The sequence below is a fragment of the Psittacula echo genome (assembly GCF_963264785.1).
Source record: "Psittacula echo genome assembly, chromosome: 33".
Taxonomy (NCBI): domain Eukaryota; kingdom Metazoa; phylum Chordata; class Aves; order Psittaciformes; family Psittacidae; genus Psittacula; species Psittacula echo.
In genome coordinates, this window is record NC_137768.1 from 367,084 (window position 1) to 388,762 (window position 21,679).

The window sequence follows — 21,679 nt, forward strand, 5'->3', positions numbered from 1 at the left end:
AATAGACTTAAAGGGACAATAGGGTTAAAGGGGTCTCAATGGGTCAAGTGCTTAAAGGGACAACGGGCTTAAAGGGGCAATGGCTTAAACAGGCAATGGGCTTAGAGGGGCAAGGGGCTTAAAGGGGCAAAATGGTTAAAGGGGCAATGGGCTTCAAGGGGCAATGGACTTAAAGGGACAATGATCTTAAAGGGGCAATGGCGTTAAAGGGGCAATGGCTTAAACAGGCATTGGGCTTAGAGGGGCAAGGGGCTTAAAGGGGCAAAGTGCTTAAAGGTGTCTTAAAGGGGCAATGGCCTTAAAGGGACAATGGCGTTAAAGGGGCAATAGACTTAAAGGGGCAATGGGCTTAAAGGGGCAATGGCCTTAAAGGGGCAATGGCGTTAAAGGGGCAATGGCGTTAAAGGGGCAATAGACTTAAAGGGGCAATGGGCTTAAAGGGGCAATGGCCTTAAAGGGGCAATGGCCTTAAAGGGGCAATAGAGTTAAAGGGGTCTTAATAGGTCAAGTGCTTAAAGGGGCAATGGGCTTAAAGGGGTAATGGCTTAAAGGGGTCTTAATGGGGCAAGGGCTTAAAGGGGCAATGACCTTAAAGGAGCAACGGCCTTAAAGGGGCAATGGCTTCAGCGCGACGACCCACCCCTTAAAGCAGCAACACCCCTCGGCGTGTGGTCCCCACCGCCACGTCCCATGACACCATCCCCCCCCCCCCCCCCCTTTTACACCCGGGAAATTACCCAAAATCGCTTTAATTCACCTCAAAAACGGAGTTGGGGGGTGGGGGGGGGGACGACGACACGGGACCGGCGCGATGACGTCACGGCGCCGCCGCGTCCGTCGGCACGACGGCGAAGGGCTGGGCCGGCAGGGGGCGCTGCTGCTCGCCGCAGCGCAGCAGCCAATGGGGGCGCACGATGGTCAGCGAGGGGCGGAGCTCCAGCGCCTGCGCGGGGAAGGGGCGGGGCTTGGCGGGGCGAGGCCACGCCCCCATCAGAAGCCCCGCCCCCCCGGGCTTAAGCCACGCCCCCACCTGGTCGAAGGCCGCGTCCCAGCCCTGCGCTGTCACCACGTGGGTCACGGCGGCGCTCATGGAGGGCGCCAGGGTCCTGCGCCGGTATGGACCGGTATGGACCGGTATGGACACCATTACACCCCATTATAGCCCAGTAAAATCCATTGCACCCCATTAGAACCCATTATACCCCAGCATAGCCCCATTTTACCCCATTATAACCAATTATACCCCATTATAACCCATTGTAACCCCATTATAACCCATTATAACCCATTATAGCACCATGATAAGCCATGACACCCCATAATAACCCATCATAACCCCATTATAACCCATTATAACCCCATTATACCCCATTATAACCCATTATACCCCATTAGAACCCCATAAGAACCCATTACATCCCATTATACCCCATTACACCCCATTATACTCCATTATAACCCATAATAACCCCACGAGAATCCCTTATAACCAATTAAACCCCCATTATAGCCCATTATACTCCATTATAGCCCTATTATACCCCATTACACCCCCTTATACCCCATTACACCCCATTATAGCCCCATTATACCCCATTATAACCCCATTATACCCCATTACACCCCATTATACCCCATTACACCCCATTATAACCCCATTACACCCCGTTATAACCCCATTACACCCCATTATAACCCCATCACACCCCATTATACCCCATTATAACCCCATTACACCCCATTATAACCCCATTACACTCCATTATACCCCATTAAACCCCATTATAACCCCATTATAACCCCATTACACTCCATTATACCCCATTATAACCCCATTACACCCCATTATAACCCCATTACACCCCATTATACCCCATTATAACCCCATTACAACCCCATTACACTCCATTATACCCCATTAAACCCCATTATAACCCCATTACACCCCATTATGACCCCATTACACTCCATTATACCCCATTAAACCCCATTAAACCCCATTATAACCCCATTACAGACCAGTCTAAACCAGCCGGGACCGGTCGGGCCCCACTCACCCCCCGAAGGCGATCACGAGGCGCCGCAGCCGCCGCCCCTCCCCCTCCGGGAAGCTGCCGGCCAATAGGAACGAGAGGCCCCGGAAGAAGTCTGCCAAGGGGGAGGGGCCACGAGGGGGGGGTCACGTGGGGTCATGGGGGGGGTTATACTGGGCTATAGGGGGCTGTAATGGGCTTGTAATGGGGTATAATGGGTTGTAATGGGGCTATAATGGGGCTATCATGGGTCATAATGGGTTATAATGGGGCTATAATGGGTTATAATAGGGCTATAATGGGTTATAATGGAGCTATAATGGGTTACAATAGGGTTATAATGGGGTATAATGGGGTATAATGGGGCTATAATGGGGTATAATGGGGCTATAATGGGGTATAATAGAATTATAATGGGGTATAATAAGGTTATAATGGGGCTATAATGGGATTATAATGGGGCCATAACGGGTTATAATGAGTTATAATGGGGCTATAATGGGTTACAATAGGGTTATAATGGGGCTATAATGGGTTATACTGGGTTATAATCTGGCTTTAAGGAGTTATAATGAGGCTATAATGGGCTATAAAGGGTTATAATAGGGTTATAAGGGGTTATAATGGGGCTATAAGGGGTTATAATGGGGCTACAATGGGCTATAAAGGGTTGCAATAGGGTTATAATGGGTTATAATGGGTTATAATGGGCCATAAAGGGTTATAATGTGGTTATAATGGGCTGTAAAGCGTTATAATGGGGTATAATGGGCTATAAAGGGTTATAATGGGGTTATATTGGGCTATAAAGGGCTATAATACGGCTATATTGGGCTATAAAGGGTTATAATGGGGCTATATTGGGCTATAAAGGGTTATAATGGGGCTATATTGGGCTATAAAGCGTTATAATGGGGCTATATTGGGCTATAAAGGGTTATAATGGGGTATAATGGGCTATAAAGGGTTATAATGGGGTTATATTGGGCTATAAAGGGCTATAATGCGGCTATATTGGGCTATAAAGGGTTATAATGGGGCTATATTGGGCTATAAAGGGCTATAATGCGGCTATATTGGGCTATAAAGGGTTATAATGGGGCTATATTGGGCTATAAAGGGCTATAATGCAGCTATATTGGGCTATAAAGGGTTATAATGGGGCTATATTGGGCTATAAAGGTTTGCAATAGGGTTATAGTGGGGTATAATGGGCCATAAAGGGTTATAATGGGGTTATATTGGGCTATAAAGGGTTATAATGGGGCTATATTGGGCTATAAAGCGTTATAATGGGGCTGTATTGGGTTATAAAGGGTTATAATGGGGCTATAATGGGCTATAAAGGTTTGCAATAGGGTTATAGTGGGGTATAATGGGCCATAAAGGGTTATAATGGGGTTATATTGGGCTATAAATGGTTATAATGGGGCTATATTGGGCTATAAAGGGTTATAATGGGGTTATAATGGGTCATACTGGGCTATAATGGGTTATACTGGGTTATAATGCAGTATGATGGGCTATATAATAGGTTATAATGGGTTATAATGGGCTCTAATGGCATTAAAATGTGTTATAATGGGTTATAATAGGTTTATAATGGGGTATAATGGGGTATAATGGGGTATAATGGGGTTATACTGGGCTACACTGGGTTATAATGGGGATGTAACTAGCTATAATGTGTTATAATGGAGTTATAATGGGTTATACTGGGCTATAATGGGTTATAATGGGGGTGTAACTGGCTATAATGGGTTATAATGGATTATACTGGGCTATACTGGGTTATAATGGAGTTATAATGGGGGTGTAACAGGCTATAATAGGTTATAATGGGTTATAATGGGGCCATAATGGGTTATACTAGGTTATAATGGACTATACTGGGTTATAATGGGGTTACACTGGGCTATACTGGGTTATACTGGGCTGGACTCCCAATGCCCCCAACATAGCCCAGTCTATCCCAGTCTATCCCAGTATAACCCAGTATAGCCCAGTATAGCCCAGGACGCACCGGGCAAGGGGGGAATGGGCTCTTCCTCCTCCTCTTCCTCGCTGTTCTCCTCCGTGGAGCCTCCATAGGGATCATCCCTATGGAATGGGATGGATCAGAGCCAGGGGGGGCAGGAACAAGGAGTAAGGGGGGGGGACGACCCCCCAACACTCACGGCTCTGATTGGTCGCTGTCATCACCCGAACCAGCTCCTGCAATGGGATTGGACGGGATCGATTTGGGGCTTCGGCCCCTTTAAGAGGGGGGGGAATGGAGGAGGGAGGGGGCGTGGCTTACCCGTGGTCACGTGGGCGGTGGGGGCCGCAGGGGGCGTGGCCTCCTCAGGCTCCTCCCCCTCGCTGCTGGAGGAGGCGGAGCCATCCAGGAGATACCTGGGGGGGAAAAATGAGGCCACGCCCACAAGGGGCGGGCCTTAGCCCCCCCTGGGTGGCCAATCAGAAGGCTCCAGCCCCAAGGGGGTGTGGCTTCCAGAGCCCATTCATGTCACATAGGGTTGGGGGCAGGGCTTAGCCAATAGGGGGCGTGGGAGGCAATGAGGCCACGCCCACAATGGGGCAGAGCTTATTCCCCCCCAGGTGGCCAATCAGAAGGCTCCAACCCCAAGGGGGCGGGGCTTCCAGAGCCCATTCAAGGCCCATAGGGTTGGGTGTAGGGGGCACGGCTTAGCCAATAGGAGGTGTGGGGGGGTAGTGGGAGGCAATGAGGCCAGGCCCACAAGGGGGCGGAGCTTAGCACTCCCACCCCACCCTGGCTGGCCAATCAGAAGGCTCCAACCCCAAGGGGGCGTGGCTTCCACAGCCCATTCATGTCGCATAGCAGTGGGTGCATGGGGCATGGCTTAGCCAATAGTGGGCGTGGTTTGTGGCAGAGGGGGCGGGGCTTAGGGAATAAGGGGCGGGGCTTCCACAGCCCATTCATGGCGCATAGGGTTGGGTGCAGGGGGCCTGGCTTAGCCAATAGGAGGCGTGGTTTAGGGCCGAGGGGGCGTGGTTTAGGGCCGAGGGGGCGGGGCTTAGGGCCGAGGGGGCGGGGCTTGTGCTCACGGGCGGCAGGGCAGGCAGCGGCCCCGGCTCCGGCAGTCCCAGATCCAGTCCGGGCTCACGAGGAGCCCCCCCATGGCCCGGGCCCGGGCGGCTTTGGGGGTGCGGGAGAAGGCGGCGCTGGGGGGGGAGAGAGGAGGCAAAGGGGGGGTAAAAGGGGGGGGATAAGGGGGGGATGGTGGGGGGGGAAGAGGGGGGGAAGGGGGGGAAGAGGGGTGGAAGGGGGGGGAAGGGGAGGGAAGGAAGGGGGGGGAAGGGGGGGAAGAGGGGGGGAAGAGGGGGGAAAGGGGGGGGAAAGGGGGGGAAGGAAGGGGGGGGAAGGGGGGGAAGGAAGAGGGGGGGAAGGAAGAGGGGGGGAAGGAAGAGGGGGGGGAAGGAAGAGGGGGGGAAGGGGGGGGAAGGAAGAGGGGGGGGAAGGGGAGGGAAGGAAGGGGGGGGAAGGGGGGGAAGAGGGGGGAAAGGGGGGGGAAAGGGGGGGAAGGAAGGGGGGGGAAGGGGGGGAAGGAAGAGGGGGGAAGGAAGAGGGGGGGAAGGAAGAGGGGGGGGAAGGGGGGGGAAGAGGGGGGAAGAGGGGGGGGAAGAGGGGGGGGAAGAGGGGGGGGAAGAGGGGGGGGAAGAGGGGGGGGAAAGGGGGGGGAAGGGGGGGGGAAGGGGGGGGGAAGGGGGGGGGAAGGGGGGGGGAAGGGGGGGGGAAGGGGGGGGGAAGGGGGGGAAGAGGGGGGGAAGGGGGGGGGAAGGGGGGGGAAGGGGGGGGGAAGAGGGGGGGAAGAGGGGGGGAAGAGGGGGGAAGGGGGGAAGGGGGGGGAAGGGGGGGGAAGGAAGAGGGGGGGGAAGGGGGGGGAAGGGGAAGGGGGGGGTGAGAGGAGGAGAAAGGAGCGGAGCTAAAGAAGGGGCGGGGCTAAAGAGATGGAAGGGGCGGGGTTAAGAGGAAGGGGCGGGGCTTACACGAGGTGGGTGCAGCGCGGCGTCCAATCAGGGCTGTAGTCGGCTCCCATGGCAACGGCGGCGGCGCGCAATTGGCCGCGGAGAGGGTTCTCGAAGCCGCTCAGCGCCACCACCACCCCGGCCAAGATGGCGCCGGGGGGCGTGGCCTCGGCGCCGGGGGGCGTGGCCTCGGCCGGCAGGGGGCGTGGCCGCTTCCGCGGCGTCCCATTGGCTGCGGGGGGCGGGGGGGGCTGTGAATGGGGGAAAGGGGGGGGGTCAAAGGGGGCGGGGCTTATGGGGGCGGGGCTTAAAGGGGAAGGGGCGGGGCTTACCCGGGCCTTGGGGGCGGAGCCAGCGCTGGCCTTGAGGGCGGCGTCAGCGTAGGTGGGGCCGGGGGGCGGGGCTGAGGGAGGGGGCGGGGCTTAAGGAGGCCACGCCCCCTCCCATTGAGGTCCGGGGGGGGGGGGCTCTTACCTGGGGGGGGGGAAGGGGGGCGCTGGTAGAAGAGGGCCCCGGGGGGGCGCAGGGGGGAGCCCCCCCCTTCCCGTAGGGTGAAGGGGCCCAAGCGTCGAACCTGGAAAGGGGGGGTTATGGGGCGCTTGTGGGGCACTTATGGGGCTGGGGAGGGGGGGGGTTGGTTATGGGGCCAGGGGGGCACTTGTGGGGTTGGGGGGGTGGTGTGGGTGAGTGTGGTTCAATATGAGGTCGCTATGGGGCCTCTGTGGGTCACTGTGGGGTGTTTATGGGTGTCTATGGGTCACTATGGGGACCCTATGGGTGCCTATGGGGTGTTTATGGGTCCCTATGGGTCACTATGGAGTCTCTATAGGTGTCTATGGGGTGTCTATGGGTCTCTATGGGGTGTTTATGGGTCCATATGGGTCACTATAGGGTGTCTATGGGGTGTTTAAGGGTTGCTATGGGGTCCCTATGGGTCTCTATGGGTCTCTATAGGGTGTTTATGGGTCCCTATGGTGTGTTTATGGGTCCCTATAAGGTCTCTATGGGTCTCTATGGGGTCCCTATGGGTCTCTATGGAGTGTTTATGGGTTTCTATGGGGTCTCTATGGGTCTCTATGGGTCTCTATGGGGTCTCTATGGGTCTCTATGAGGTCTCTATGGGTCTCTATGGGGTCTCTATCGGTCTCTATGGGGTCTCTATGGGTCTCTATGGGGTCTCTATCGGTCTCTATGGGTCTCTATGGGGTCTCTATGGGGTCTCTATGGGGTCTCTATCAGTCTCTATGGGGTCTCTATGGGGTCTCTATGGGTCTCTATGAGGTCTCTATGGGGTCTCTATGGGGTCTCTATGGGTCTCTATGGGTCTCTATGGGGTCTCTATCGGTCTCTATGGGGTCTCTATGGGTCTCTATGGGGTCTCTATGGGGTCTCTATCAGTCTCTATGGGGTCTCTATGGGGTCTCTATGGGGTCTCTATGGGGTCTCTATGGGGTCTCTATGGGGTCTCTATGGGGTCTCTATGGGTCTCTATGGGTCTCTATGGGGTCTCTATGGGGTCTCTATCAGTCTCTATGGGGTCTCTATGGGGTCTCTATGGGGTCTCTATGGGGTCTCTATGGGGTCTCTATGGGTCTCTATGGGTCTCTATGGGGTCTCTATCGGTCTCTATGGGGTCTCTATGGGGTCTCTATGGGTCTCTATGAGGTCTCTATGGGGTCTCTATCGGTCTCTATGGGTCTCTATGGGTCTCTATGGTCTCTATGGGGTCTCTATGGGGTCTCTATCGGTCTCTATGGGGTCTCTATGGGTCTCTATGGGGTCTCTATGGGGTCTCTATCGGTCTCTATGGGTCGCTATGGGGCAGCCGTGGGTCACTCACCGGGGCCTCAGCAGGAGCCGCATCCTCCGGGGGGGCAAAGAGACGAACATAGGAGAGACCAAAGGGACGCTCCTGGGGAAAGAGAGAGCCCCATAGGCCCCCTACCCTATAGATCTGCCCTATAGAGCCCCTATAGGCCCAGAGACCTGCCCTATAGAGCCCCTGCCCCATAGAGCCCTCCCCATAACCCTGCCCCCTATGACCCCACCTGGCTCTTGGGCTGGCTGCAGACCCCTATAGCCCCTATAGGCTCACCGGGCAGACCCTATAGCCCCTATAGGCTCACCTGGCAGACCCCTATAGCCCCTATAGGCTCACCGGGCAGACCCTATAGCCCCTATAGGCTCCCCTGGCAGACCCTATAGCCCCTATAGGCTCACCTGGCACACCCTATAGCCCCTATAGGCTCACCTGGCTGCAGACCCCTATAGCCCCTATAGGCTCACCTGGCACACCCTATAGCCCCTATAGGCTCACCTGGCTGCAGACCCCTATAGCCCCTATAGGCTCACCTGGCAGACCCTATAGCCCCTATAGGCTCCCCTGGCAGACCCTATAGCCCCTATAGGCTCACCTGGCACACCCTATAGCCCCTATAGGCTCACATGGCAGACCCTATAGCCCCTATAGGCTCACCTGGCAGACCCCTATAGCCCCTATAGGCTCCCCTGGCAGACCCTATAGCCCCTATAGGCTCACCTGGCACACCCCTATAGCCCCTATAGGCTCACCTGGCAGACCCTATAGCCCTTATAGGCTCACCTGGCAGACCCTATAGCCCCTATAGGCTCACCTGGCAGACCCCTATAGCCCCTATAGGCTCCCCTGGCAGACCCTATAGCCCCTACAGGCTCCCCTGGCAGACCCCTATAGCCCCTATAGGCTCCCCTGGCAGACCCTATAGCCCCTATAGGCTCACCTGGCAGACCCCTATAGCCCCTATAGGCTCACCTGGCAGACCCTATAGCCCTTATAGGCTCACCTGGCAGACCCTATAGCCCCTATAGGCTCCCCTGGCAGACCCCTATAGCCCCTATAGGCTCCCCTGGCAGACCCTATAGCCCCTATAGGCTCACCTGGCACACCCCTATAGCCCCTATAGGCTCCCCTGGCAGACCCTATAGCCCCTATAGGCTCACCTGGAAGACCCCTATAGCCCCTATAGGCTCCCCTGGCAGACCCTATAGCCCCTATAGGCTCCCCTGGCAGACCCTATAGCCCCTATAGGTTCACCTGGCAGACCCCTATAGCCCCTATAGGCTCACCTGGCAGACCCTATAGCCCTTATAGGCTCACCTGGCAGACCCTATAGCCCCTATAGGCTCACCTGGCAGACCCTATAGCCCCTATAGGCTCACCTGGCAGACCCTATAGCCCTTATAGGCTCACCTGGCAGACCCTATAGCCCCTATAGGCTCCCCTGGCAGACCCTATAGCCCCTATAGGCTCACCTGGCAGACCCCTATAGCCCCTATAAGCTCACCTGGCAGACCCCTATAGCCCCTATAGGCTCACCTGGCAGACCCCTATAGGCTCACCTAGCAGACCCCTATAGCCCCTATAGGCTCCCCTGGCACACCCTATAGCCCCTATAGGCTCACCTGGCAGACCCCTATAGCCCCTATAGGCTCACCTGGCAGACCCTATAGCCCCTATAGGCTCACCTGGCAGACCCTATAGCCCTTATAGGCTCCCCTGGCAGACCCCTATAGCCCCTATAGGCTCACCTGGCAGACCCCTATAGCCCCTATAGGCTCCCCTGGCAGACCCTATAGCCCCTATAGGCTCCCCTGGCAGACCCTATAGCCCCTATAGGCTCACCTGGCACACCCCTATAGCCCCTATAGGCTCCCCTGGCACACCCCTATAGCCCCTATAGGCTCCCCTGGCACACCCCTATAGCCCCTATAGGCTCACCTGGCAGACCCCTATAGCCCCTATAGGCTCCCCTGGCAGACCCTATAGCCCCTATAGGCTCACCTGGCAGACCCTATAGCCCCTATAGGCTCACCTGGCACACCCCTATAGCCCCTATAGGCTCCCCTGGCACACCCCTATAGCCCCTATAGGCTCACCTGGCAGACCCCTATAGCCCCTATAGGCTCACCTGGCAGACCCCTATAGCCCCTATAGGCTCCCCTGGCAGACCCTATAGCCCCTATAGGCTCCCCTGGCAGACCCTATAGCCCCTATAGGCTCACCTGGCAGACCCCTATAGCCCCTATAGGCTCACCTGGCACACCCCTATAGCCCCTATAGGCTCCCCTGGCAGACCCTATAGCCCCTATAGGCTCACCTGGAAGACCCCTATAGCCCCTATAGGCTCCCCTGGCAGACCCTATAGCCCCTATAGGCTCCCCTGGCAGACCCTATAGCCCCTATAGGTTCACCTGGCAGACCCCTATAGCCCCTATAGGCTCACCTGGCAGACCCTATAGCCCCTATAGGCTCACCTGGCACACCCTATAGCCCCTATAGGCTCACCTGGCAGACCCCTATAGCCCCTATAAGCTCACCTGGCAGACCCCTATAGCCCCTATAGGCTCACCTGGCAGACCCCTATAGGCTCACCTAGCAGACCCCTATAGCCCCTATAGGCTCCCCTGGCACACCCTATAGCCCCTATAGGCTCACCTGGCAGACCCCTATAGCCCCTATAGGCTCACCTGGCAGACCCTATAGCCCCTATAGGCTCCCCTGGCAGACCCCTATAGCCCCTATAGGCTCACCTGGCAGACCCCTATAGCCCCTATAGGCTCCCCTGGCAGACCCTATAGCCCCTATAGGCTCCCCTGGCAGACCCTATAGCCCCTATAGGCTCACCTGGCACACCCCTATAGCCCCTATAGGCTCCCCTGGCACACCCCTATAGCCCCTATAGGCTCACCTGGCAGACCCCTATAGCCCCTATAGGCTCACCTGGCAGACCCCTATAGCCCCTATAGGCTCCCCTGGCAGACCCTATAGCCCCTATAGGCTCCCCTGGCAGACCCTATAGCCCCTATAGGCTCACCTGGCACACCCCTATAGCCCCTATAGGCTCCCCTGGCACACCCCTATAGCCCCTATAGGCTCCCCTGGCAGACCCCTATAGCCCCTATAGGCTCACCTGGCAGACCCTATAGCCCCTATAGGCTCCCCTGGCAGACCCTATAGCCCCTATAGGCTCCCCTGGCACACCCCTATAGCCCCTATAGGCTCCCCTGGCAGACCCTATAGCCCCTATAGGCTCCCCTGGCAGACCCTATAGCCCCTATAGGCTCCCCTGGCAGACCCTATAGCCCCTATAGGCTCCCCTGGCAGACCCTATAGCCCCTATAGGCTCACCTGGCAGACCCCTATAGCCCCTATAGGCTCCCCTGGCAGACCCTATAGCCCCTATAGGCTCACCTGGCACACCCTATAGCCCCTATAGGCTCACCTGGCAGACCCCTATAGCCCCTATAGGCTCCCCTGGCAGACCCTATAGCCCCTATAGGCTCCCCTGGCAGACCCTATAGCCCCTATAGGCTCACCTGGCACACCCTATAGCCCCTATAGGCTCACCTGGCAGACCCCTATAGCCCCTATAGGCTCCCCTGGCAGACCCTATAGCCCCTATAGGCTCCCCTGGCAGACCCTATAGCCCCTATAGGCTCACCTGGCACACCCTATAGCCCCTATAGGCTCACCTGGCAGACCCTATAGCCCCTATAGGCTCCCCTGGCAGACCCTATAGCCCCTATAGGCTCACCTGGCTATAGGGCTGGGTGCAGACGAGGCGCAGGCGGTCCCAGCCCCCCCCCAGGGCGCCCTTCACCAGGGCCTCGGGCCCGAAGCTCCGCCCCCTGCGAGGCTCCGCCCCCTCGCGGCTCTCGCGGGGGGTCATGAAGGCGGCCGTGGGCAGCAGCACCTATGGAGAGGTCACGTATAGGGGTTATATAGGGGTTACATATAGGGGTCTATAGGGGTGACATAGGGGTGACATAGGGGTTGCATAGGGGTATATAGGGATTATATAGGGGTCTATAGGGATTATATAGGGGCTACATAGGGGTTATATAGGGGTTGCATAGGGGTTTATAGGGGTTATATAGGGGTTACATAGGGGTTATATAGCGGTCTCTAGGGGTTATATAGAGTTTACATAACACTCTATAGAGGTTACATAGGGGCTATATAGGGGTCTATAGGGATTATACAGGGGTTACATAGGGGTCTATAGGGTTTATATAGGGGTCTGTAGGGGTCTATAGGGGTTACATAGGGTTTACATAGCGGTCTATAGGGGTTACATAGGCGCTATATAGGGGTGTATAGGGGTTACATAGGAGTTTTATAGGGTTTATATAGGGGTCTATAGAGGTTATATAGGGTTTACATAGCAGTCTACAGGGGTTACATAGAGGCTATATAGGAGTCTATAGGAGTTATATAGGGGTTACATAAGGGTTTTATAGGGGTTATATAGGTGTCCATAGGCGTTATATAGGGGTTGCATAGGGGTGTATAGGGGTTACATAGGGGTCTATAGGGGTTGTACAGGGGTTACATAGGGGTCTATAGAGGTTATATAAGGGTTACATAGCAGCCTATATGGGTTACATAGGGACTATATAGGGGTTATATAAGGGGCTACCTAGGGGTGTATAGGGGTTACAAAGGGGTTGTATAGGGGCTATACAGGGGTTACACAGGGGTTGTATAGGGGTCTATAAGGGTTATATAGGGGCTATATAGGGGTTATATAGTAGTCTATAGGGCTTATATACCTATATAGGGGTTACATAGAGGTTCATAGGGGTTACAGGGGTCTATTAGGTTATATAGGAGCTTTATGAAGGTTATATAGGGGTTACATAGGGGCTATATCGGGGTTATACACGGGCCATATAGGGGTCTATAAGGGTTATATAGGGGCTATATAAAGGTTATAAAGGGGTTACATAGGGGCTATATAGGGGTTACATAGGGGGACATGGGCTAAGAGGGGTGCTATAGGGTCCCATGGGTGCTATGCAGTGTTAGGGAGTCCTATAGGGTGTTATAGGGTCCTATGGGACGCTATAGGGTCAGGAGGGCGATGTGGGGTTATAAGTGTCTATAGGTGTCAATGGGGCGTCCCTGGGGATCTATAGGGCTGTAGAGGTGTCTATAGGTTTCTATGGGAGAGTCCATAGGTATCTATAGGCTATCTACAGTTTGCCTATGGGTATCTATAGGGTGCCTATAGATGTCCATAGGATATGTATAGGGTGTCTATGGGTATCTACAACGTAACTATAGGTTATTTATAGGGAGTCTATAGGGAGTTTATGGGGCGGTCTATAGGATGCCTATGGGGTGTCTATGGGGTGTCTATACAGCCTCTATAGATATCTATAGGGTCTCTAAGGCATCTCTATAGTGTCTCTATATGTACCTATAGGGTTTCTAGAGGTCTCTATACATATCTATAGGTATCTATAGGTCTCTATAGGTTCTCTGTATGTATCTATAGGGTCTCTACACATATCTATAGGTATCTATAATGTCTCTACACATATCTATAGGGTCTCTATAGGTCTCTATAAGGTCTCTACATGTATCTATAGGTCTCTATAGGGTCTCTACATATATCTATAGGTCTCTATAGGGTCTCTATAAGTCTCTATAGTTATCTATAGGGTCTCTATAGGTCTCTATAGGGTCTCTACGTGTATCTATAGATCTCTATAGGGTCTCTATAGGTATCTATAGGTATCTCTGGGTATCCACAGGGTCTCTATATGTCTCTATAAAGTCTCTACATGTATCTATAGGTCTCTATAGGGTCTCTATAGGTATCCATAGGGTCTCTATAGGGTCTCTATAGGTATCCATAGGGTCTCTATAGGGTCTCCATAGGTCTCTATAGGTATCCATAGGGTCTCTATAGGGTCTCTATAGGTATCCATAGGGTCTCTATAGGTCTCTATAGGTATCCATAGGGTCTCTATAGGTATCCATAGGGTCTCTATAGGTCTCTATAGGTATCCATAGGGTCTCTATAGGGTCTCTATAGGTATCCATAGGGTCTCTATAGGTATCCATAGGGTCTCTATAGGGTCTCTATAGGTATCCATAGGGTCTCTATAGGTCTCCATAGGGTCTCTATAGGTCTCCATAGGTATCCATAGGGTCTCTATAGGGTCTCTATAGGTCTCTATAGGTATCCATAGGGTCTCTATAGGGTCTCTATAGGTATCCATAGGGTCTCTATAGGGTCTCCATAGGTATCCATAGGGTCTCTATAGGGTCTCTATAGGTCTCTATAGGTATCCATAGGGTCTCTATAGGGTCTCTATAGGTCTCTATAGGTATCCATAGGGTCTCTATAGGGTCTCTATAGGTCTCTATAGGTATCCATAGGGTCTCTATAGGGTCTCTATAGGTCTCTATAGGTATCCATAGGGTCTCTATAGGGTCTCTATAGGTATCCATAGGGTCTCTATAGGTATCCATAGGGTCTCTATAGGCTCACCTGGAAGCTGCCCCCATCCTGGTTCCCCACGAGTGCCTCCACGAAGGCGGAGCCGTTGTTGCCGATGAGCAGGCGATGGAGGCGCTGCCCCGCAGGGAGCTGCCATAGGGGACATAGGGGTATATAGGGAGACATAGGGGGTATATAGGGGGTATATAGGGGTATATAGGGGGACATAGGGGGTATATAGGGGGTATATAGGGGGTATATAGGGAGACATAGGGGGTATATAGGGAGACATAGGGGGTATATAGGGGACATAGGGGGTATATAGGGGGTATATGGGGGTATATAGGGGGACATAGGGGGTATATAGGGGACATAGGGGGTATATAGGGAGACATAGGGGGTATATAGGGAGACATAGGGGGTATATAGGGGACATAGGGGGTATATAGGGGGTATATAGGGGGTATATAGGGGACATAGGGGTTATATAGGGGGACATAGGGGGTATATAGGGGGTATATAGGGGGTATATAGGGGACATAGGGGTATATAGGGGGACATAGGGGGTATATAGGGGGTATATAGGGGACATAGGGGGTATATAGGGGACATAGGGGACATAGAGGGGTATATAGGGGGTATATAAGGGGACAGAGGGGGTATAAGGGGACAGAGGGGGTATATAGGGGGTATATAGGGGACATACGGGTACATAGGGGGCATATAGGGGACATAGGGAGTATATAGGGGGACATAGAGGGTATATAGGAAGGTATATAGGGGACATAGGGGGTATATAAGGGGACATAGGGGGTATATAAGGGGACATAGGGAGTATATAGGGGGTATATAGGGGGACATAGGGGGTATATAGGAAGGTATATAGGGGACATAGGGGGTATATAGCGGGTACATAGGGGTACATAGCGGGTATATAGGGGACATAGGAGGTATATAGGGGTACATAGCGGGCATATAGGGGGTATATATGTGACATAAGAGATATATAGCAGATAGAGGGGGTATATAGGGGTACATAGGACGCTATATAGGGGTACATAGGACGCTATATAGGGCTATACAGGGGTACATAGGAAGGTATATAGGGGTATATAGGGGGTACATAAGGGGTACATAGGAAGGTATATAGGAGTACATAGGACGGTATATAGGGGTACATAAGGGGTACATAAGACGCTATATAGGGGTATACAGGGGTACATAGGAACAGCACCCAGGCCCCCCCATAGGCCCCACAAGCCCCCTTCACCTCCAGCTCCACGCTGATTTGCCGCTCCCCGGCCTTCGCCCCCCGCCATCGCCCGCCCGCCTCCGGCTGCAGCAGGTTCAGCGCCGGGTGCCGCTGAGGGGACAACGGGGGTAAAGGGACCGGGAGCGGGACCGGGGCCTCCCCCCGCCCCGCGCCAGGCCCGGCCCCGTTACCGGATCCTCGCTGGACACGGACACGACGCGGAGCAGAGGGATCTCGGCCATCGCCGCCGCACCGGAAGCGGCGTCTGGCAGGGGGCGGAAGTGCCGCCGCTTATAAAGGGTGGCGCTCTGCACCGGCCGGTCCGCCACCTCTATGGTGCGTGCGCTGAGGGAGCGGCGTGGCGCGCATGCGCAGTGTGAGGGAGAGGGAGACGCGCTGGGCAGTCGGTCCGCCAGGCTCTATGGTAAGCGGAGGGGGTTAAAGCGTTTCCCGCGGTTTCTTGGCGCGCATGCGCAGTGTCTCTATGGGTCTCTATGGGGCTCTATGGGTCTGTATGGGTTTTTATGGTCTCTATAGGTCCCTATGGGCCTCTGTGTCTCTGTGGGTCTGTATAGGTTCCTATGGGGCTCCAAGTGTCTGTATGGGTCTTTATGGTCTCTATAGGTCCCTATAGGTCTCTATGATCTTAATGGGTCTCTATGGGGTCCATATAGGTTTCTATGGGGCTCTATGGGTCTGTATGGGTCTTTATGGTCTCTATAGGTCTCTATGATCTTAATGGGTCTCTATGGGGTCTCTATAGGTTTCTATGGGGCTCTATGGGTCTGTATGGGTCTTTATGGTCTCTATAGGTCCCTATGGGTCTCTATGATCTTAATGGGTCTCTATAGGTTTCAATGGGGCTCTATGGGTCTTTATGGTCTCTATAGGTCCCTATAGGTCTCTATGATCTTAATGGGTCTCTATGGGGTCTCTATAGGTCTCTATAGGGCTCTATGGGTCTGTATGGGTCTTTATGGTCTCTATAGGTCCCTATGGGTCTCTGTGTATCTATGGGTCTCTCTGGTCTCCATAGGTTTCTATGGGGCTCTATAGGTCTCTATGGTCTTTATGGGTCTCTATAGGGTCTCTATGGGTCCCTATAGGTCTTCATTACCCCCTATAGCCCCTCATTACCCTCTATGGCGCCTTCATTACCCCCAACCCCTCTCATTAGAGCCCAATGAGACACAGTTGGGGGGGGGGGGGCTCCAAGCGCGTTTATTGGCCAATGGGGGCGGAGCCACGGCGGGAGGGGGCGTGGCCAACGCGGGAGGGGGCGTGGCCTCAGCACAACGGGGTCAATGGGAAGGGGGCGTGGCCACGGGGAAGGGGGCGTGGCCTCAGCCCAGCAGCCGCCCGTACTCAGCCAGGGCCGAGGACTTCTTCACCCCATCCCAGATCCGGGCGGCGTAATGGAACCTGTGGGGCCAGAACGGACCAGTATAGACCAGTACGGACCAGTACGCACCCGTATGGGTCTGTATGGACCAGTACGCGACATCCCAGTGCTCCCGGTTCCCATCCCAGTATATCCCGGTCCCCCCCGTTCCATCCCAGTTCCCTCCCAGTGCACCCAATGCCCTCCCAGTCTAGCCCAGTATAACCCCAGTCTATCCCAGTATAACCCAGTTTCTCCCAGTATAACCCAGTCCCTCCCAATCCCATCCCAGTCCCATTCCAATCCCTCCCAGTCTAACCCACCATCCCAGTCCCTCCCATCCCCATCCCCGTCCCTCCCACTATAACCCAGTCCCTCCCAGTCTATCCCAGTCTAACCCAGTCTATCCCACTATAACCCAGTATAACCCAGTCTATCCCAGTCTCTCCCACTATAACCCAGTCTATCCCAGTATAACCCGCTACAACCCAACCCCATCCCAGTCCCTCCCAGTCTATCCCAGTATAACCCACTATAACCCACCCCCATCCCAGTTTATCCCAGTCTATCCCAGTATAACCCACTATAACCCACCCCCATCCCAGCCTATCCCAGTCTATCCCACTATAACCCACCCCCATCCCAGCCTATCCCAGTCTATCCCACTATAACCCACCCCCATCCCAGCCTATCCCAGTCTATCCCACTATAACCCACCCCCATCCCAGTCTATCCCAGTCTATCCCAGTATAACCCAGCCTATCCCAGTCTATCCCAGTCTATCCCAGTCTAACCCACCCCCCTCCCAGTCCCTCCCAGTCCCTCCCAGTCCCTCCCGCTCCGTCCCAGTTGCGCTCGGTCAGGAGGCTGTGGGAAAGCTGCGCCCGCGCCGCCGCCAGCACCCGGCCCCGGAGCCGAGCCAGGAGCGTCCCGAAGGAAGCGTGGCCCCGGAACGGCGCCAGCAGAGGGAACAGCGGCGAGGAGCCTGCAACGGGAGCCAATGGGAGCCAACGGGAGTCAATGGGAGCCAATGGGAGCCAACGGGAGTCAATGGGAGCCAACGGGAGCCAACGGGAGCCAATGGGAGCCAACGGGAGTCAATGGGAGCCAACGGGAGTCAATGGGAGCCAACGGGAGTCAATGGGAGCCAACGGGAGCCAACGGGAGTCAATGGGAGCCAACGGGAGTCAATGGGAGCCAATGGGAGCCAACGGGAGTCAATGGGAGCCAACGGGAGTCAATGGGAGCCAACGGGAGCCAACGGGAGTCAGTGGGGGCAATGGGAGCCAACGGGAGCCAATGGGAGCCAACGGGAGTCAATGGGAGCCAACGGGAGCCAACGGGAGCCAACGGGAGCCAACGGGAGTCAATGGGAGCCAACGGGAGTCAATGGGGGCAATGGGAGCCAACGGGAGTCAGTGGGGGCAATGGGAGCCAACGGGAGTCAGTGGGGGCAATGGGAGCCAACGGGAGTCAATGGGAGCCAATGGGAGCCAACGGGAGTCAATGGGAGCCAACGGGAGTCAATGGGGGCAATGGGAGCCAACGGGAGTCAATGGGGGCAATGGGAGCCAATGGGAGCCAATGGGGGCAATGGGAGCCAATGGGAGCCAATGGGGGCAATGGGAGCCAATGGGGGCAATGGGAGCCAACGGGAGCCAATGGGAGCCAATGGGAGCCAATGGGGGCAATGGGGGCAAATGGGAGTCAATGGGAGCCAATGGGAGCCAATGGGAGCCAATGGGGGCAATGGGAGCCAATGGGAGCCAATGGGAGCCAATGGGAGCCAATGGGGGCCGAGGGGAGCCAATGGGGGCAATGGGAGCCAACGGGAGCCAACGGAAGACAACGAGCCAACGGAAGACAACGGGAGCCAATGGGAGCCAGTGGGGGCCGAGGGGAGCCAATGGGGGCAATGGGAGCCAATGGGGGCAATGGGAGCCAATGGGGGCAATGGGAGCCAATGGAAGCCAATGGGGGCAATGGGAGCCAATGGGGGCAATGGGAGCCAATGGGGGCAATGGGAGCCAATGGGAGCCAATGGAGCCAATGGGAGTCAATGGTAGCCAATGGGAGCCAATGGGAGCCAATGGGGGCAATGGGAGCCAATGGGAGCCAATGGGAGCCAATGGGGGCAATGGGAGCCAATGGGGGCAATGGGAGCCAATGGGAGCCAATGGAGCCAATGGGAGTCAATGGTAGCCAATGGAAGCCAATGGGAGCCAATGGGAGCCAATGGGAGCCAATGGGGGCAATGGGAGCCAATGGGAGCCAATGGGAGGGATTGGGATGCACTGGGATGCGGTTGGGTCTGTACAGGTCTATACTGCTCTATACTGGTCTATACAGGTCTATACTGCTCTATATGGGTCTATACAGGTCTTTACGGGTCTATATGTCTCTATACTGCTCTATATGGGTCTATACAGGTCTTTAGGGGTCTATATGTCTCTATACTGCTCTATACGGGTCTATACAGGTCTATACGGGTCTATATGTCTCTATACTGCTCTATATGGGTCTATACAGGTCTATACGGGTCTATATGTCTCTATACTGCTCTATATGGGTCTATACAGGTCTATACGGGTCTATATGTCTCTATACTGCTCTATACGGGTCTATACAGGTCTATACGGGTCTATATGTCTCTATACTGCTCTATATGGGTCTATACAGGTCTTTACGGGTCTATATGTCTCTATACTGCTCTATACGGGTCTATACTGCTCTATATGGGTCTATACTGCTCTATACGGGTCTATACTGCTCTATATGGGTCTATACTGCTCTATACGGGTCTATACTGCTCTATATGGGTCTATACTGCTCTATACGGGTCTATACTGGTCTATACTGGTCTATACGGTTCTATAGGCACTCACCAGGGCGGGGGGGGGCCTCCTCGTCCGCCTCCATGGGGGGCAGCAGGAACAGGTTCACGTCGGCCTCGGGGGGGCCCTCAGGGAGCCCCGGCACCAGCTCCCGGGGGCACAGGGACCCTGCAGGGGGACACAGGCACCTATAGGGACCTATAGAGACCTATAGAGACCTATAGAGACCTACAGGGACCCCAGTGTCCACCATAGGTTCCCATTACCCCCATTGACCCATTGCCCCCATTGCCCCCATTGCCCCCCATTGCTCCCATTCCCCCCATTCCCCCCTTGCCCCCATTGCCCCCATTCCCCCATTCCCCCCATTGCCCCCATTGCCCCCATTCCCCCATTGACCCATTGCCCCCATGGCCCCCATTGCTCCCATTCCCCCCATTCCCCCATTACCCCCATTACCCCCATTACCCCCATTGCCCCCATTGCTCCCATTCCCCCCCATTCCCCCCATTGCCCCCATTGCCCCCATTCCCCCATTGCCCCCATTGCCCCCATTCCCCCCATTGCCCCCATTCCCCCCATTGCCCCCATTGCCCCCATTCCCCCCATTGCCCCCCATTGCTCCCATTCCCCCCATTGCCCCCATTCCCCCCATTCCCCCATTGCCCCATTGCCCCATTCCCCCATTGCCCCCATTGCTCCCATTGCCCCCATTCCCCCATTGCCCCCATTCCCCCATCCCCATTCCCCCATTCCCCCATTCCCCCATTCCCCCATTCCCCCCATTCCCATTCCCCCCATTCCCCCATTCCCCCATTCCCCCATTCCCCATTCCCCCATTCCCCCCATTCCCCCCATTCCCCATTCCCCCATTCCCCCCCATTCCCCCATTCCCCCCATTCCCCATTCCCCCCATTGCCCCCATTCCCCCATTCCCCATTCCCCCATTCCCCATTCCCCCCATTGCCCCATTCCCCCCATTCCCCATTCCCCCATTCCCCCATTCCCCCCATTCCCCCATTCCCCCATTCCCCATTCCCCCATTCCCCATTCCCCCCATTGCCCCCATTCCCCCCATTCCCCATTCCCCCATTCCCCCATTCCCCCCATTCCCCCATTCCCCCCATTCCCCATTCCCCCATTCCCCCATTGCCCCCATTGACCCCATTCCCCCCCATAGGCCGCACTGGGCGCTGCGCTCTGCCGCCCCCCCGTGGCGCACCGCGGTACTTCAGGTGCGAGTGCGCCATCAGCCGCTGCAGGAGCCGCTGCATCTGCCGGAGCCGGCGGGGCCGGAAGGAGCCGGGACCGGCCCGGGTCTGCACGAACACTGCGGGGGGGGCACTTATGAGGCGCTATGGGTCTCTATGGGGTCTCTATGGGTCTCTATGGGGTCTCTATGGGGCTCTATGGGGTCTCTATGGGGTCTCTATGGGTCTCTATGGGTCTCTATGGGGTCTCTAGGGGGTCTCTATGGGTCTCTATGGGGTCTCTATGGGGTCTCTATGGGTCTCTATGGGTCTCTATGGGGTCTCTAGGGGGTCTCTATGGGTCTCTATGGGTCTCTATGGGGTCTCTATGGGTCTCTATGGGGTCTCTATGGGTCTCTATGGGTCTCTATGGGTCTCTAGGGGGTCTCTATGGGTCTCTATGGGGTCTCTATGGGTCTCTAGGGGGCTCTATGGGGCTCTATGGGGCTCTATGGGGTCTCTATGGGGTCCCTATGGGGTCCCTATGGGGTCTCTATGGGGTCTCTATGGGGTCTCTATGGGGTCTCTATGGGTCTCTAGGGGGCTCTATGGGGTCTCTAGGGGGTCTCTATGGGTCTCTATGGGTCTCTATGGGGTCTCTAGGGGGCTCTATGGGGTCTCTAGGGGGTCTCTATGGGTCTCTATGGGTCTCTATGGGGTCTCTATGGGGCT

The 21,679-nt window shown here is 55.5% G+C and overlaps 1 protein-coding gene across 1 annotated transcript in view; it reads right to left on the bottom strand.

The window, feature by feature from the left end:
• Positions 1 to 759: 759 nt before the first annotated feature.
• The window catches only part of LOC308231255 (uncharacterized protein), a 36,306-nt gene continuing 15,386 nt past the window's right edge, over positions 760 to 21,679 (bottom strand). Inside the window, exons 10-28 of the mRNA XM_080636438.1 lie at positions 20,980 to 21,087; positions 19,809 to 19,925; positions 17,722 to 17,908; positions 16,908 to 16,964; positions 15,734 to 15,959; positions 15,561 to 15,653; positions 14,342 to 14,440; positions 11,594 to 11,752; positions 7,861 to 7,932; positions 6,495 to 6,594; positions 6,353 to 6,423; positions 6,042 to 6,271; positions 5,100 to 5,216; positions 4,333 to 4,427; positions 4,211 to 4,247; positions 4,057 to 4,133; positions 2,058 to 2,148; positions 1,031 to 1,106; positions 760 to 943 (exon numbers count right to left, since the gene is read on the bottom strand). Of these exons, the coding sequence (XP_080492564.1) occupies positions 818 to 943; positions 1,031 to 1,106; positions 2,058 to 2,148; positions 4,057 to 4,133; positions 4,211 to 4,247; positions 4,333 to 4,427; positions 5,100 to 5,216; positions 6,042 to 6,271; positions 6,353 to 6,423; positions 6,495 to 6,594; positions 7,861 to 7,932; positions 11,594 to 11,752; positions 14,342 to 14,440; positions 15,561 to 15,653; positions 15,734 to 15,959; positions 16,908 to 16,964; positions 17,722 to 17,908; positions 19,809 to 19,925; positions 20,980 to 21,087 (2,138 nt within the window). The 3' untranslated portion in view covers positions 760 to 817. The remainder of the gene's footprint in view (positions 944 to 1,030; positions 1,107 to 2,057; positions 2,149 to 4,056; positions 4,134 to 4,210; positions 4,248 to 4,332; positions 4,428 to 5,099; positions 5,217 to 6,041; positions 6,272 to 6,352; positions 6,424 to 6,494; positions 6,595 to 7,860; positions 7,933 to 11,593; positions 11,753 to 14,341; positions 14,441 to 15,560; positions 15,654 to 15,733; positions 15,960 to 16,907; positions 16,965 to 17,721; positions 17,909 to 19,808; positions 19,926 to 20,979; positions 21,088 to 21,679) is intronic.